Raw genomic sequence first — 15,235 nt, 5'->3', positions numbered from 1 at the left:
GAAAAGAATTTATGTTATGTCGAAGTGCAACATCTCTTTAATCGGCTAACTTGATGTGGTTAGCAAGCTAGCTATTTAGCTTTCTTGTGAACCAGAGCTAACGTTATACTTACCTTCATAACCGAATATAAACTTCTCAAAAAAATAATTTATAGCCCTTGTCCAGTTTAGACCGCTTAACGTTCACTGGCAATGCTTCGACAATGCGGATAACATCGGACAGTGAACTTTGGCAGAGCTATCAGGGACTGTGAGAACATACGTCGCTGTTTAGGCTCAATTTTTCGCTGTCAGAAATGGACTTGCGTCCGTAGCAACGGTAACCGGAAACAAAGTATCCCTACATCCGGTTTTGGTCGCCATCTTGTGAAATAGGCCTATTCTGTGAAGTGTACGCAGGTAAATAAGAAAACTACACCTCCCAGAGTTCATGATTAAAGACAGAGAGGCTTCAGTGAGTAACGAAGGCAGGTTTAACGACGTAGCGACAGGGTTATGAGGCAGCAGGCGAGAATCGGCAGGGCTCTTTTAGCGGGATATTTAGCAGTCACATTAGCCGGAAGGCAGCTCTCGTTTGGGTGCGAAATACTCGGCAAAAAGCACGTGTGTTTGAGCAGAGCTTACGGGACCTGTGTCACGATGGCCGAAGAGGCAAAGAAGCGCGCAGGCATCGCAGCGGTGGACAACCACGTTCAGGTCGCGCATGTTACGCCAGTGTTGATGATATACGCTGTGTATCGTAAACATCTGGATTGCTAATAATCCAGCGAAGCTGGCTAGTTGAATAGCTGTGCAGTTGTGGGGCTGCACGGGACAATTGATCTGGAGAGGGTCGCGTGCGCCATAGATGCAGTCTTTAGCCGTAATGCTAGCTGCGTAGTTAGCTTGAATAAACGAGATGGTTACTTCGCTGGTGTGGTCCTCGAATAAATTTGTGCGTTGTCGTGCAAGCTAAGTCAGCGCAACATCAATGTTAAATCCAAGTTCGTGACATTCGTTAGCCGCACGCCATGTGTCGGGATGTCATGCTGACTTGCTCAATCGCAAGTTCAGCGAGCTTGTCGCACCGTTGCTACTCCCTGGCCAGTCGTTTACCCCGTAACCCTTAATTCTCAGGTGATATAATCATAAGTCGCTAGCTTACTATTTAACTTAGCTTGCTACTTTTACGCTTATCTTTTAAACCCCACGATTCGCATACGTAACAAAGCACAAAGCAGGAGTCAAGCAGGTTGCTTAACTTGGCTAAGACAGATCAGAACTATTTACTGCGGTACAGAAGTTATGCCTATGGATGTAGTGAGTTAACATTACTGTGCATTCGTAGTGCCACTACTCCCACGTTAAACTAACTTCAAACGTAAAGTTAAAGCTGCAATGTTTATTCTATTTAACTTAACAGTTACACTGGGCAGTACAGGGTATGGTTGGCTAATATTGCTACGTAGCTAGCCTCACGTGTCCCACCGGTAGCAGTGACCTTTAAACCATCAATATAGCAGGCGCTTTAGAAGTGTGTTCAGTCTATATGACCACATATTTATACCACACACTGAGACGAAATATGAAAATCTGGCATTGAACTTTGGACAGGCATGGAGATGCGAGATGTTTTGGCGCGTTGGAAACTTGAAACGAGTTTAGTGGCCTTGAAACCGAAGAAGCTGTGCGATGCTGCGCACTGTGATATGCCTGTTCCCTCTACGACTGCCTTGTTATCTTTTTTGCGCCGGCGTGTTTTGGTTGAAACTGTTTTACATTGCTACATACCTCAAGGGATTTCCTGTGTGTCGACCCACAGAACAACCAAGTAGTCGGAGTGGGTAGCGGTTCAACCATTGTTTACGCTGTGGACAGACTGGGTGAGAGTCTCTCTATCTCTTTTGCTCTCTCTCCCTCCCTCCATCTCAGCAGCTGATGTCTTTTTTTGTGTTTTGCAACTTTTTTTCTTGCAACATGGCATGTTGTGTTCCCTATTCTGTGCCCGTCCCTCCACATTAAGATGTGACCGATAAATATCAATGTATCACTTCTGAATAACTGCATTGTTATCCCGCACTTTCAGTATAACCCACTGTACGTGAGTTTTTTTGTGGATTGGGGGGGGGGGGGGGTAACCAATTTAAAAGGATTTCAGAAGTCCTTGAATTAAGGAACAGTGCGAGAATGCAGATGAAAAAACGTTACTGTGAAACGGGAACCAACGTCCCTGTGCTTCTGTGTTACAGCGGAGAGGGTTCGACAGGAGAAGCTCAACATCGTGTGCGTCCCCACGTCTTTCCAGGTCAGTGCGTCTGCAGTCTTGAAGATTTAAAATACACAAGCACTTTCCACTATTTTTCTCAACAAAAAAAAAAACAAACCTTATGAGCTATGAGCATCTCCATGCCAGCTAGGGCATGAAATGACCTTTTTCAACCACTGGCCAGGGTGACTTGTGGATTCTAAAAATCACCAGACATTTCAGACATTTTACCTGCCACATTACTTTTTACAAGATGGCACAGCCAGGTTGATTGCCTGCCAGAGTGGTTGCCAGTGTAGGAAATTCTGCCAGTGTTTGGCTGCTGGCAGGTGTTAATTTCACACCCTGGCACTAACGCGGTGGGTCGTGCTGGTTATGCCTGATTGCAGAAGACCGGGTGAAGGTAGGGCCAGAATCTGGGCCCCCTGGGAAACGGCGGTTGGTCTGCTGTGAGTTTCAAACCACGGCCACTCCACTGACCAAGACATGCTTCATCGATGCGCATAATTTCACCAAGAGAGGGGCTAAATTCCTGTATACCCTGCGGAAGATCTGCGCTTTTTGTTTTTTCCAAATTTATGAACCATGGCTCAGCAGGGGGTCCTCGGTGTGGTGAGAGCAGGTCTTTGGCTCGTTGTGTCTGTGAGAATCTCACCGTTTCTCTGTTTCTCTCCTCTGATTGGTCCCAGGCTCGTCAGCTCATCCTCCAGCGCGGGCTCACCCTGTCAGACCTCGACCGACACCCAGAGGTGCGCACCCCTCACCCCAGTCAGTGTCAGTCTTTCCACAGTCAGTGTCAGTCTTTCCACAATAACAGTGTCAGTCTTTCTGCAGTCAGTGTCAGTCTTTCCACAGTCACAGTGTCAGTCTTTCCATAGTCACAGTGTCAGCCTTTCCTCAGTCAGTGTCAGTCTTTCCACAGTCACAGTGTCAGTCTTTCCTCAGTCAGTGTCAGTCTTTCTGCAGTCACAGTGTCAGTCTTTCCACAGTCACAGTGTCAGTCCTTTCTCGGTCGCAGCGCCAGTCTCAGTCTTCTGATGCTCACAGTTCATCTTCCTAGTCACGGTGTCAGTCTCCTCATAGTGACGGCTCCATTTACAGTCTGTGGCTGTCTGTTTGTAGACACCTTGTCCCTTTCTGTAGTTATTCATATTGAACGCATGTCTGGTGTGTGTGATTCATGAGTAGTATGTTCTGAGAGTGTTCAGAGTGGGTATTCAGTGTTGGGCTTCTCTCTTCGCATCTCGTGTGTCTGTAGTTGGATGTGGCCATTGACGGGGCAGATGAAGTGGACTCTGCGCTCACCCTGATCAAGGGAGGGGGGTAAGGAGGTTACCCATGGCTTTCTCTCCCCCCAAAAATCTGTTTCACTGCCCCCAAAATCTGCCTGACTGGCCCCAAAATCTGTCTCACTGCCTCCCCAAAATCTGTCTCACTGCCTCCCCAAAATCTGTCTCACTGTTCCTTTACTCTATGCCTCTTTCTCATTTTCTCCTGTCCCCCCCCCCTCTCTCTCTCTCTCACTCACCCTTTTTTTCCTTCCTTGTAATGTGTGGGGGTTGATGGTTTTTGTGCCTTGTTTTTTGTTGTAGTGTTATAATAAAGGTGTGTTAAAACTCTCTCTCTCTCTCTCTCTCTCTCTCTCTCTCAGGGGCTGCCTGACTCAGGAGAAGATTGTGGCTGGCTGTGCCAAACACTTCATCGTCATCGCTGACTTCAGGTTGTGGTGCGTGGTGTGTGTTGTGTGCTGGTGCCTGTGTGCAGTTTGTTCCCCCTGGCCGCCTGCTCTGTGTCTTCGGGGTGACTCACGTATGAGTTTTGCGCGTGCGTGCGTCTGGTAGGTTTGTGTGGGCGTCGTGCGCATGCTGCTGTGTATTTGCGGGATGTGCAGTGCTATGAAGTGTGTGACGGGTCTGTGTGTGTGTGTGCGTGGGCTGGTGCTGTGCCGTGCGTGGTGTGTGTGTGTGTGCGCGCTGTGTGCACGTGGTGTGTGTGTGTGCGTGTGTGCGTGTGTGCGTGTGTGCGTGCGTGCGTGCGTGCGTGCGTGCGTGCGTGCGTGCGTGCGTGCGTGCGTGCGTGCGTGCGTGCGTGCGTGCGTGCGTGTGTGTGTGCGCACATGCATGAGTGCCACTGATCAGGACAGCTTCTGTTCCCCCCTCATGGCCCTGTCACATTGACATTTACATGAAGTCATTTCGGGGAGTGACTCACCGCATAATGAACACAGTAAATTATTACAGACCGCAGTGCAGCCAGACCGTAACACAATGAGAGGAGTTTCCTCGTGTGGAGCTACAGCCCTGAACACACACTGCTGCTCACAAGTACCGTATTTGACAGGGAAATATGAACACGGGCTCCATGTAAAACGTCAGTTAGGAATCGAGGTCTGTGATTGGTCGGCTTGAGCAGAAGCCGGGCACTGGCCCTGGTTTAACCGGACTCGGTGTTGGGGTAGCTGGATGTGTTGGGGGCTTCTGGTGTGTGTAACCCCCCTCCTCCCCACCCCCACAGGAAGGACTCCAGTACCCTGGGCCAGCAGTGGAAGAAGGGCGTGCCCATCGAGGTCATCCCCATGGCGTACGTGCCCGTTACCAGGGCGATCCTGCGGCGATTCGGCGGGGAGGTGGCCCTGCGCATGGCCGTCAGCAAAGCGGTGCGTCCGAGTTTGGGTCAACGAACCCTTCTGATTGGCTGTTTGATTGTCGGTCCGTTACCCCCCTGCCCCTCCCATTGGTCCTCTGTGAATGTCACTCACGCCTTTGAACCCCGCCCTCCAGGGCCCTGTGGTGACCGACAACAGCAACTTCATCCTGGACTGGAAGTTTGAGAAGGCGCACAACTGGAAGGAGGTCAACACAGCGATAAAGATGATTCCTGGTGAGTCACGTTCCGCCAGAGCGGTCACTGGAGCCGGCGTTTTATCCCTCTTTACCGTCTCATCTCTTATTTGGTGTTTTCTCTCTCACCCCCCCCCCCCCCCTTCTCTCTCCAGGTGTGGTGGAGACGGGTCTGTTTGTAGATATGGCGGAGCGGGTGTACTTTGGGATGGAGGACGGGACCGTCCGAGTCAGAGACCCCCCAATACACTGAGGGGCCCCGCCCTTTCTGACCCAGCCCCGCCCCCCGACCCCACCCTCTTATAACCAGCATTCCACCCAAAGTGCCACAGACCACACCCCCTCCTCTATATGGACAAATGAGAAGCCCACCCCCCAACCCCACCCCCAGCCCTGGGGTCTACCTGGAGGGGGAGGCCAGAACAGTTTTAACCGTCATTATTACCCATAAGCCATCTCACCAGGCCCTCTGCATCGACCAGTCACCTGAGGCCCTTGTATGAAATCAGCATGCGGTAGCAAGTTTGTGTGAGGAGTACTGTGGCATGCAGCAACCTCTGTCCTCCCCTCCGTGTCCGGAGTCTTAACGTGTGCAGAGAGCATCCACGCAGATCCTAAATCCGCTCGTCCTTATTGACTCAGCTGAGCAGGAGTTACTCATTAATCTTGCATCTTTTAGCTTCATCCAAACGAGTTCATATCGTCGGCACGAGTCCAAAGTTTGAATGTTTGGAAACGTCGCGCTTTTCTCTCTACGTTTGCCTTGTTATTCCACGTTTCACCTTGAGCGGCCTGTCATTTTTGATTGCCTGTGTGTGTGTGTGTGTGTTCATGCGCTGTAGATAAGTGCCAGTCCACTCTGTGTGTGTGTGCCTTTTCTCTGTGTATCCCCCATTTTAAAACTACTCACGCCTCCTAACTGCTGCTGGACCCGAACGTCACTGAGGAGGACAGCGAGCCTACAGAGACCTTTATACTGTGTGTTTCAGGGACCCTGTGATTATTTCTGCGATTGTCCCGTCGTAACGAAGTGTTTCTTTACGTGTACGCTGCTGTTGCTTGTAATCTGTGCGTTTTTTCTGTGCGCTTAAAGTTTGTTCCTCGTGGTGATTCGGTTACATCCTGCTCCTTAATAGGGCGCAGGTTCAATCGCCTACTCAAGGTGGAAATGTCCGTTTGTTGTAAGTTCTTGTGGTTGCTTTCCCTTCACCAGAAGTCGCACTACGGAATTACTGTATTTTATCCCCCCCCAGTGTCAGTTTGTTTCGGTTCTGTCTTCAAGACACCCTGTTCAGTCTGTACACCGGTGGAGGGGCTCATGTTGGTCACATGTACATTTAATATGGTACTGAGGATCTTACTGGTGCAGCCGGAAATGCATGATAAGTCCCTTCTCAGGACGAATGAATCGTGAACGCATGTCCTGTTTGTTTTTGGTGTTGAGGTGGTGGTCAATGGTATGGTTCTCCTGTTGGAAAACGAATCTGGAGTTAATGTTTAGCTGTAGCCTTATGTAACAAAATCCTTTCTCAAGAGCGTGCGATCAAGGCTTTCGGTGTTCGATTGGCACTGTCTGAAACGTGGTGGTCTTGGTAGATACGCGTGTTTGGAGCATACCACACAGGACATATGAGAAATATGTCTTGGGCAACATGCATTTTTCTGAATTTAAATATTTAGACAAAGTTGTGCAAATGTATCAAAGTGATTGTTCTGAGTGTATACCTTAAATGTTGTACTTGTTGTTTTCGTGAAAAAAGTGAAAAATAATTGTTGCGCGTTGTAATTATATGTACAGGTGCCTTTTCTTTGGCAGTATGCAGTTGATCGGATCAGGTGTAGTTTCTGATTGGCTGAGAGCTGGGTGCTACTGGCCTATCAGGACCGTGAGGCTGTCTCTTGCCTTGTCGTCACTGTAAGTCAGGGGTGTCCAATCTGTGGGTGCAGGTTTTTGTTACAGCCCAGCGACAAGTCACCTGACCCGACGAATGAACCAATCACGGTCTAATCAGCCCCCTGATAAGAAGACTCAGGTGTGATAGTGGGGGGGCTAAAACAGGAACCTGCACCCACACCGGCCCTTTTCGGGTAAGATGGGACGCCCCTGCTGTAAGTGCTTTGGGTGTGGCCTTTGGCTCACTGTGATGTGCAGTCCGCTGATGAAGTTTCCACCGAGGACCAAAGAATCTCTGTTTGTGTGGAAAACGGTCTTCTGCTCTGTGTGACACGCTTTGTCTGTGACATCACTTCCTCCCCCCCCCCCCCCTTATTCAACAGCTAGACTTTGGCCTGCGTTCAGTAAACATTTCACTTCAAATTCGTAGTCAAGATTAAATGCAAATTTTGTATTTATTTTTTACCCCCCTTCAAACACTGTGTAGTGAGTTTAACGACCAGCGAAATTGCCTCACTAAACTTTATGTGAAGGGGAAAAAAAGAAAAACATTTAAATACAAGTCTGTGTTTGCAAAATGCTTATTGGATCCAGACCTTTCTTGCGTGTTTTGTTTTGTTTGGTTTTTCTGGTTTTTCTTTTGCACTACGGGGAGGAAATTGTTTTCGGTGATGCCCTCTGGATTTTGATTGGATGAACTTAGCGTGGTTGTCTTGACCTTGCGTGGTTAAAAATAGAAATGTTTTAAGTGATGCGGAGTAACCGTTCTCAGTTTTTGAGCCCAGAGTTGACGGGCGGCGTTCAGTGCTCAGGGAGACTCGTTCTCCTTTGACTTCTCGTTTCTCTTACGCTGTGTGACCAAAAGTATCTGGACACCCGCTGGTCTGTTTTTCGTGGTTTGGGCTAGGCCCCATAGTTCCAGTGAAGGCAGATATTGATGCAGTGACATCTTAGACGATTCTGTGCTTCCAATTTTTTGGCAACTGTTTGGGGAAGGCCCCTTTCCTGTTTCAGCAGGACAATGCCCCTGGGCACACAGCGAGGTCCGTATAGAAATGGTTTTGTTGAACGGTGCAGAAGAACTTGACTGGCCTGCACACAATTTAACACCTTTGGGATCAATTGGAAAGCCAACTGCAAGCCAGGCCTAATTGCCCAATCAGTGCCCCGACTTCACTAATGCTCTTCTGGCTGAATGGAAGCAAATCCCTGCAGCAATGCTAATGCTAATATAAACCTTTCCCAGAAGAGTGGTTGTTGTTAGAGCAGCAAAGGGTGGACCAGCTCCGGACTAATGCCCATAATTTTGGATGAGATGTTGGATGTCAGGTGTCCACATACTTTTGGCCATGTTCCGTGTGAAGAGCAAGTTGTGCCAGAAGTAGCTCAAGGTGCATTTTGCATCGTGAATATGAATTTAACTTTTGGGATTTGTATTCCTCAACATGTCAAGTCTTGAATGCACAATTTGAGTCTTTAATTTACGGTTTGATTTCACATTTAACAACTTGGGACTTGTGGTGTGTTATCTTGAGAGGAAATTTGAAACACTAATTTTTTCAAAATCCTTAACTTTTTTTTCATTCAGATTTTAAAATGGATATTCACATTCAGCTATTTTTGGCACTAATTTCTCTCTGTACTTTTGTGCCTGTAACCTGCTGCTTTGAGTTCACCTGAATTTTAACATGAGATTAAGGGATTATGTTGAATTATGTTGGCTCAGGTGACTCCTGTTTGGCCTTCTGACTTGTTCATTTTCATTCTTTACTGAGATTTTTTCTTAATTAGACAGTATTTTCAAACCAATTTTGGAATTCTTTTGGCACTATTATATCTATTATATACACTGTTGCCTCTGTTCAGTTTTTATACACGAGAATGAGAATTGTTGAGTACCAGAAATGATGACAATGACCTGTTTTACAACCACACAGCTAATACAAGACCTGGAACCACTTCTTGTCTTGTCATTTATTGACCTTTTCCTTGTGTTGGCTGATGTGTATTCTGAAAGGACATGCTCTTTCTCCATGATATTAGAAGCTCTCATACCAACATGCTTTTTTCAACCTAGATTGGCAGGTTACTTTACTGTTTGAATGACCAGTTGACCAAGCAATAGTAAAACCAAGAAATCACGTTATTTTTTTATTTGAAGTCAGATTTTTATTACGATAAGTCCTTGAGAGTTAAATGAATTTGTGAGCACTTGAAAAACGGCACAGGCCTTTAAAAAAAAAAAAAGTCCTAACACACCACTAGAGGGAGCCAAAACAGCTAAAATCGCCTAGCAGGTTGAGAAAACAAGACCGTTTACTTAATGCTGTAGTTTGTGTAGTTTGCTAATGAATCAATTTTCAAAAAAATGTTTGCCTGGACACATTTAGCAAAGAGGTGGTAATTGTCTTGTTTCTTTAAACGGACTCACTTTATTTAAAAAAAAAAAAATTAAAATAAAAAGCATTGTAAAGACCACTAATCTCATTGGGTTCAATTTTATCAGTGCCGTTGTTCCACTAAAGCTCCCAGTTGAGACAAGCAAAGAGCCTTTGCTCAGCAACAGCCTTCCGGGTGTGTAACGTCATGGTCTGCGCAGCCTTCCCCACGTTCCACAGCCTCGAGTGTGCTACCGCATGTTGCATGCGCTCGATGTCCTTGCGCTGACATCCTGCGGTTATCCCCCCGATCATGTGATACGGGAGCAGAGAGGGTGGAGTCCACAATGTCGCCTCACAATGGCCGCAGGTGAACAGGAGGCACGGCACCACCTGACAGCGTGAGAGAAGGTATTCACCTGTAAGAGCAGCCCTCTAGCACGGGGCTCCCTGCCTATGGTCCCGGAGAGCTGTGGGGTCTGCTGGACCTTCTAATTCAGCAGCTCAGATCAGATTGGAGAGACAAGTTAAATCGCGTTGTCTTCATATTACGCATACACCCCGTGTCCACAGCATCCATCACATTTGTAGGTGTTAAGTGTATGAAGCCGGCATCAAGGGAGCTGTGCGTTTCTGCTGAGACACATTACATCACATTACAGGCATTTAGCAGACGCTCTTATCCAGAGCGACTTACACAACTTGTTACATAGCATTTTTTACATTGTATCCATTTGTACAGCTGGATATATACTGAAGCAATTTCGGTTAAGTACCTTGCTCAAGGGCACTACGGCAGTGTCCTACCCGGGAATCGAACCTGCGACCTTTCGGTTACAAGCCCAGTTCCTTACCCACTGTGCTACACTCCGTCCTCAGACACGGATCAAGGAGACACGTCAAGATGTAAAACCTGCATATTTTTTATTTTTAAATATGTGTCTGTCATTTAAAAGTGGTGTGGTTTATTAGGCTTTGCGGTAAGTTTATGTGCACTGCCCTCATCTGCAATGCACGAGTTGACAGTAAAATTGCAAAAATATTTAACTGTTTTAAAAGGTTACCTTTAAAAAAAAAACATGTATTTGAATATCAGTGTCTCCTCTGGCAGTGTGTAAATATTGACCGTAATCTCGAGCACCGTGACTCGCGCGCACGCTACAGCCGCCCCTTTAACATACACCCTACCGCTGGGCTCCTGCAAGTTCGCAAGGCCCCCCCCGGGCATTTCCCGAGGTGTTCTCTGCGAGACAGGAGGCCCAGTCATTCTGGGAAAACCTGGGAGTGGATCCGAGGGGAACGGTGTCGTGCTTCCCAGTGATTTCTCCGTGTCAAGGGGGGGGGGTGCAGTGTCACCATCCAAGCTGGGGAGTGTCTAAGTAAGGTGTTGTGACAGCCCTCTTCCAGTTCACTCTTCTTTCTTGTCCCTCCATCCCCCCCCCTCTGAAAACACCTCCCTTCCTCTGTTCATCTGCAGGGTAGGTTCCACAGGGATGGCCGCCGCGCACCGCGGCTACGACGCCGACTGCTCCCCTCTGCACATATCCCAGCAGCCTTTGCTACTTCCTCTGAGTGCGGGTTTGCAGTGTGACCGTGGGGGGTGGGGGTGGGGGGGGGGGGTTCTGTGCACCATGTGATGCCAGCCTGGGCTCGTTTATAATCTGAAGGGGGCGTGCTGGGCGATGTCACATTCAACAAGCGATAGCGGTTTTTTTCACTGGAAATAACTGAACGCCCCTGGGGGAAGCATGCGACAAATCCTGGCACTTACAGAGACAGACGTGTGGAGACGTGCAGAGATCAGAGGTGACACTCTGTCGCTTCAAGCAATTCCAAGCAAGTGTATAAAAATAAATGCTTTGGTCAGCCATGTTGAGGTTGGCATTTGCAGGTATGCATTAAATACTCTGAATGTAAATTTGAGCAATTTGTGCAATTGGGCAAGAGCTATGGGACAAAAAAACCCTAATAAAAAATTATTAGGCCTGGTGTTTTAATGTGTGCAAAATCTGCATATCATTAATGGTTTTTCATAAATGCATAATCAAAATAAACTGAATAAAAACCTTATTTATGGCATTAATGGTGATTTTGTATATTAAGTGTGAAAATGAACTGTAGTGTTTTGTAATGTTGGCTCTTAATCTTGAAGTAAGTGGATGGACATTAGCTAGGCACGTGACTCAAGAGCATGGTTTTTTTTTCATACCAAGTTTAATGTTTTTTTAATTTGTTTACTACATTCACATGGACTGTGACTTTCAGCAGTTAATTGCATGTGGAAAGTATTTACACCCACAATTCCGTACACATCAGGAGCTGCAAGAAGTTTTTCTACAGCCTACGTGATTTAAGCATTTGTTTTATTTTTCTGGATCACTGGAGTTTTGCCTTAGGCAATCTTTGCAAATAAACAGAAAACACTTCTAATTCACTTCGGTTTTAAAATAAGGCTATTGGCGAAAGATTTAAACGTATTTGCTACAGGATAACATATGTCGGAATTTGCTGAGCAAATTACTTGGCTGCCTTGATTGATTTATCGAGCCATTTCCTTGGCTAATCATTATCCACACACTTATCAGCAAAATGAAATGAGCCAAAAGATTTACAAAGTCATCCAAAATATGTAAAAGATGGGGCTGACGAGCAAAAGATAGGATGATTTAAAGTTATTATTTTCATTCAGTAAAAAAAGAAAGTAAAAATTAAATATTTCAGGCTGGAACATCTCTTGATATCAATCAGGATTTGTTGCACCGGCAGCGAACAGGTTAAAGTGGCGAAAATAAATTCTGAATGTCCCCCTTGGGTTACGGTATCCGCAATGGCTCCCGGAGCAACAGGATTGCTCCCTCCGTAGCAGCCACGTAGATGTTTCCATCGCCTTCCTCTGTTATCCAATCAGAAAGAAGAACCTCGAAGGCACGGCAACAAATACCCTCAGTCACAAATTCTCCCGTAGCAACGACTTTGATTGACGGGCACTTATGTCCAATGAAGATTTGGAATTATTTCGCGGTCCGCGTAAAAACACCAATTATCTTCTTAGGGCCCGAACGGTCGCCCTCACTGGTCACAATCGTCCGATTACAAGCCAATACATGGCCCCAATAGTTGAAAACTCTTCCCATTGGTTTCTCTTTGGTTGGCCGACCTCTCAATGCCTGCGACCAATGTGCGCCTGATTGACAGGGCGGGCAGCCAATTGCTTTCAATGTTTGATGGGCTGACCATAATTCCGGATTCTTCTATGAGTGACAATCGGCTTGCGCAACCAAGTGTTGATTAGTAAGCGAGCATTTGAGAGTGACAAACCTGGCGTGCAATTAGATTGCGACTCATGCAATTTTCCCGAAACTTGCAAAAATCTCTGTCCAATGCGTGTATGGAAACAGGGTGGGCAGACCGTTGCTAAGGCAGTCTTTACAGTCAAGTATAAAGGGAATATTATGGTGCCCTAGCGGCTGTTTATGTTTTGCTTAGCATAGACGTGGGGAGGGGAAAACAAGAACAATTCCGTTTAACGACATAATATTTCTTTTTTTCTACTTTTATATAAAAACGATTTTTACACCTCACTAGCTACATCAGGTTTTCTTCACTAATGTGCCATTCTCACAAATGGAAAAGGGTTTTCAGTTTGGAAACGTGAGCATTTCGCTTGTGCTCCTGTTGTTACTGAAAGCGCTAACCGGGACTTCTCAAACTCAAGGCTCTGTCGGGAGAGAGCCAGCAACCGCCACCGCCCTGGGGTCAGAAACGGCCGAAGATGGTCCTAGTGTTATGGAGCGGGGTTTGGAAAGTGTTGGCGCTCCCGTTACCGGAGATGTAACTGTTGAAGACGACGAGAACGGGGCGGCCGGAGACGGCGATGAGTTTTCCGGGCAAACTGACTGCGATGAAGGCTTGAAAAGGCAAGTTAGCCTGCTGTCAACTGGCGAGGCACTTCTGTTTTAAAAGTAGTTGGGTGATTTGGCTACATTGTATGACCAAGTTGAACTGTTGTAACGTTACTTTCTGTATGTTATGTTGGGGGCTGCAGTATCTTCCTTTGCAGAGCGGATGTTGGCGAGCTCCTCCTACACTTGTTGGAAGTTGTGAAAAACACCACAGCTAGCTCTGGCTAACACGCTTGTCATTTACATGCAAGCTAATATAATATTATTTGTAGCTTACATAATTTACAAAAACATGCTTAATGCAGAATCTTAATCTAGCAGATATCGATGGATAAGCATGCAAACGTTGAATAGCTTGCTGGCCGTGATTTTAAGACAACTTTGCTGATCGACTATTTTCAACGCGAGTTTGTTTCATTCGACAGTTTGTGTACAGTTAATTTAATGTCAGATGCAGCGCTTTACATGTCAGAATATCGCTAGACATGATCATTGTAGTGCAGAATTTTGACTTTCATTCCCTGACATTGCCGATTGTTTTGAAGCGCATGAGCACAGGGTGTGAACTGGCATAGCGCGAGCCAGCAGCACGAGGTCTCTGCCGAGGAAGTGGGACCTGCTGCAGAGTAGTGGTGCTCGAGACATGTTTTTAACAACTGGACGTGGACGTTGGGCATGTTTTTCGGAAGGTTCTGACAAGTTGGAACCGCGCGTTTGCTTTCATGGTTACGGATGACCCTAACTTTAACGGAACCAGTTTACTTGTATGTGGTATGCTTCTATGCACATAGTCATATTGCGAATAACAACATGTGAAGTTCATCTAGTTGCCCTGTAACGTGACGCCCTTTTCTTTTTTGAAAGTTGTAGATAGGTTGCTAATGCTGTCCCCTTGGCCATATCAAGGCAAGGACGTGTAGCCTACCAAAGATAAGTCTGTCTGCTGAACTGGATCAACGGCCACACGGGGCGAATCTGGGTCGAACACTGAGCCGCGAGACGAGAGTTGCGGCTGAAGAAGTTCGAGCGCAGCGGAGCGTGCCATACACGCGCAAAATTCAATTCCCCAGCCGTTATTTTTTATTAAGTTGCGTCAAGTCAGAGGAAGTACTTACTGTTTTGTTGAGACTGCGGTGATAAGTGTGGTCTGTCTGTCGGGCAAGCTAGCGGCAGAATTTGATGTCGAGCATTCGCGCGGCAGTTGGCAGCCTCACCTGGTGTTGCTGTGATGGCACTCCGCGTGTCAGCGGCTGTTGAGCCGCACTTCATTCAGGCAATAAAAACGCCACGTCCTTATTCATTCTTAACAACGATTATTGAATATTCACTCAAATTGATATCAGAATGTAATAACACCTCCCAGGATTACTCTAGCTCCCCGAACGGTAAACACTCCGCGTCACCGAACTTAAGTACATTATGCACTCTGCTACAGGGACAATAATTATTTTTTGAATGGTTTTATAAGTGGATATTTTCTCACAATGGAAGCACCATGTTATGGTTCAGTTAAACTTTTTTGTTTTTTAGAAACTGATATCTTGCAGCTTTTATTTTGTCTAGGTGTGACATGTTTTTTTAAATCGTTTTTTGTTTTTATTTTTTATTATTTCTTTGCATGTAGTGGCATTGTACTTTGATGACTCCACGGGCTAAACTGTGTCTGAGGCTGATGGAATCTCTTAAGACGTTCACTTGGAGCAGAAGGGTGTGGCTAATTGGTGAAAAGATGCTTTTCAAGGGCACTGCACCTACTGCAACTGTGATATCACCATTCTCCAGTATCTTGAGAAACTTTCAGTGGGTGACCATCTGTGCTTTTGCATGTACTGGTATAACGTGTATTTGTGAGCTTTTAAAAAGGAGTATCTGAGATTCAGTGGTCTGTTGGTATGGCAGGTGACTGAAGAGCTGCCATCCATCTAGTTGCAGGTGGGCGAGGCAGACCCTATGCCGATGTAGCACAGAGGTAGCAT

The 15,235-nt window shown here is 46.5% G+C and overlaps 2 protein-coding genes across 2 annotated transcripts in view; both read left to right on the top strand.

Moving 5' to 3' along the window:
• The first annotated feature begins 425 nt into the window (after nt 1-425).
• On the top strand, nt 426-8,937 carry rpia (ribose 5-phosphate isomerase A (ribose 5-phosphate epimerase)). The gene is made up of 9 exons (XM_064334716.1): nt 426-696; nt 1,802-1,862; nt 2,229-2,284; nt 2,935-2,994; nt 3,504-3,568; nt 3,897-3,965; nt 4,760-4,901; nt 5,026-5,125; nt 5,241-8,937. The coding sequence occupies exons 1-9, from the start codon at nt 496-498 to the stop codon at nt 5,336-5,338; spliced, it is 852 nt and encodes a 283-aa protein (XP_064190786.1). The 5' UTR covers nt 426-495; the 3' UTR covers nt 5,339-8,937.
• Nucleotides 8,938-12,640: 3,703 nt separating this feature from the next.
• eif2ak3 (eukaryotic translation initiation factor 2-alpha kinase 3) overlaps nt 12,641-15,235 on the top strand; it is a 35,841-nt gene continuing 33,246 nt past the window's right edge. Inside the window, exon 1 of the mRNA XM_064334710.1 lies at nt 12,641-13,274. Within this exon, the coding sequence (XP_064190780.1) occupies nt 12,982-13,274 (293 nt within the window). The 5' untranslated portion in view covers nt 12,641-12,981. The remainder of the gene's footprint in view (nt 13,275-15,235) is intronic.

The sequence above is a fragment of the Anguilla rostrata genome, chromosome 5, assembly GCF_018555375.3.
Source record: "Anguilla rostrata isolate EN2019 chromosome 5, ASM1855537v3, whole genome shotgun sequence".
NCBI classification, from domain to species: Eukaryota; Metazoa; Chordata; class Actinopteri; order Anguilliformes; family Anguillidae; genus Anguilla; species Anguilla rostrata.
This window is presented reverse-complemented; position numbering and strand designations above follow the sequence as displayed.

Excerpts from the sequence above, each read along its gene's own strand:
- rpia (XM_064334716.1), top strand. The coding sequence starts at position 496 with ATGAGGCAGCAGGCGAGAATCGGCAGGGCTCTTTTAGCGGGATATTTA. Across the intron at positions 1,863-2,228 it reads TTACGCTGTGGACAGACTGG|CGGAGAGGGTTCGACAGGAG; the intron begins GTGAGAGTCTCT and ends TCTGTGTTACAG. Across the intron at positions 3,569-3,896 it reads ACCCTGATCAAGGGAGGGGG|GGGCTGCCTGACTCAGGAGA; the intron begins GTAAGGAGGTTA and ends TCTCTCTCTCAG.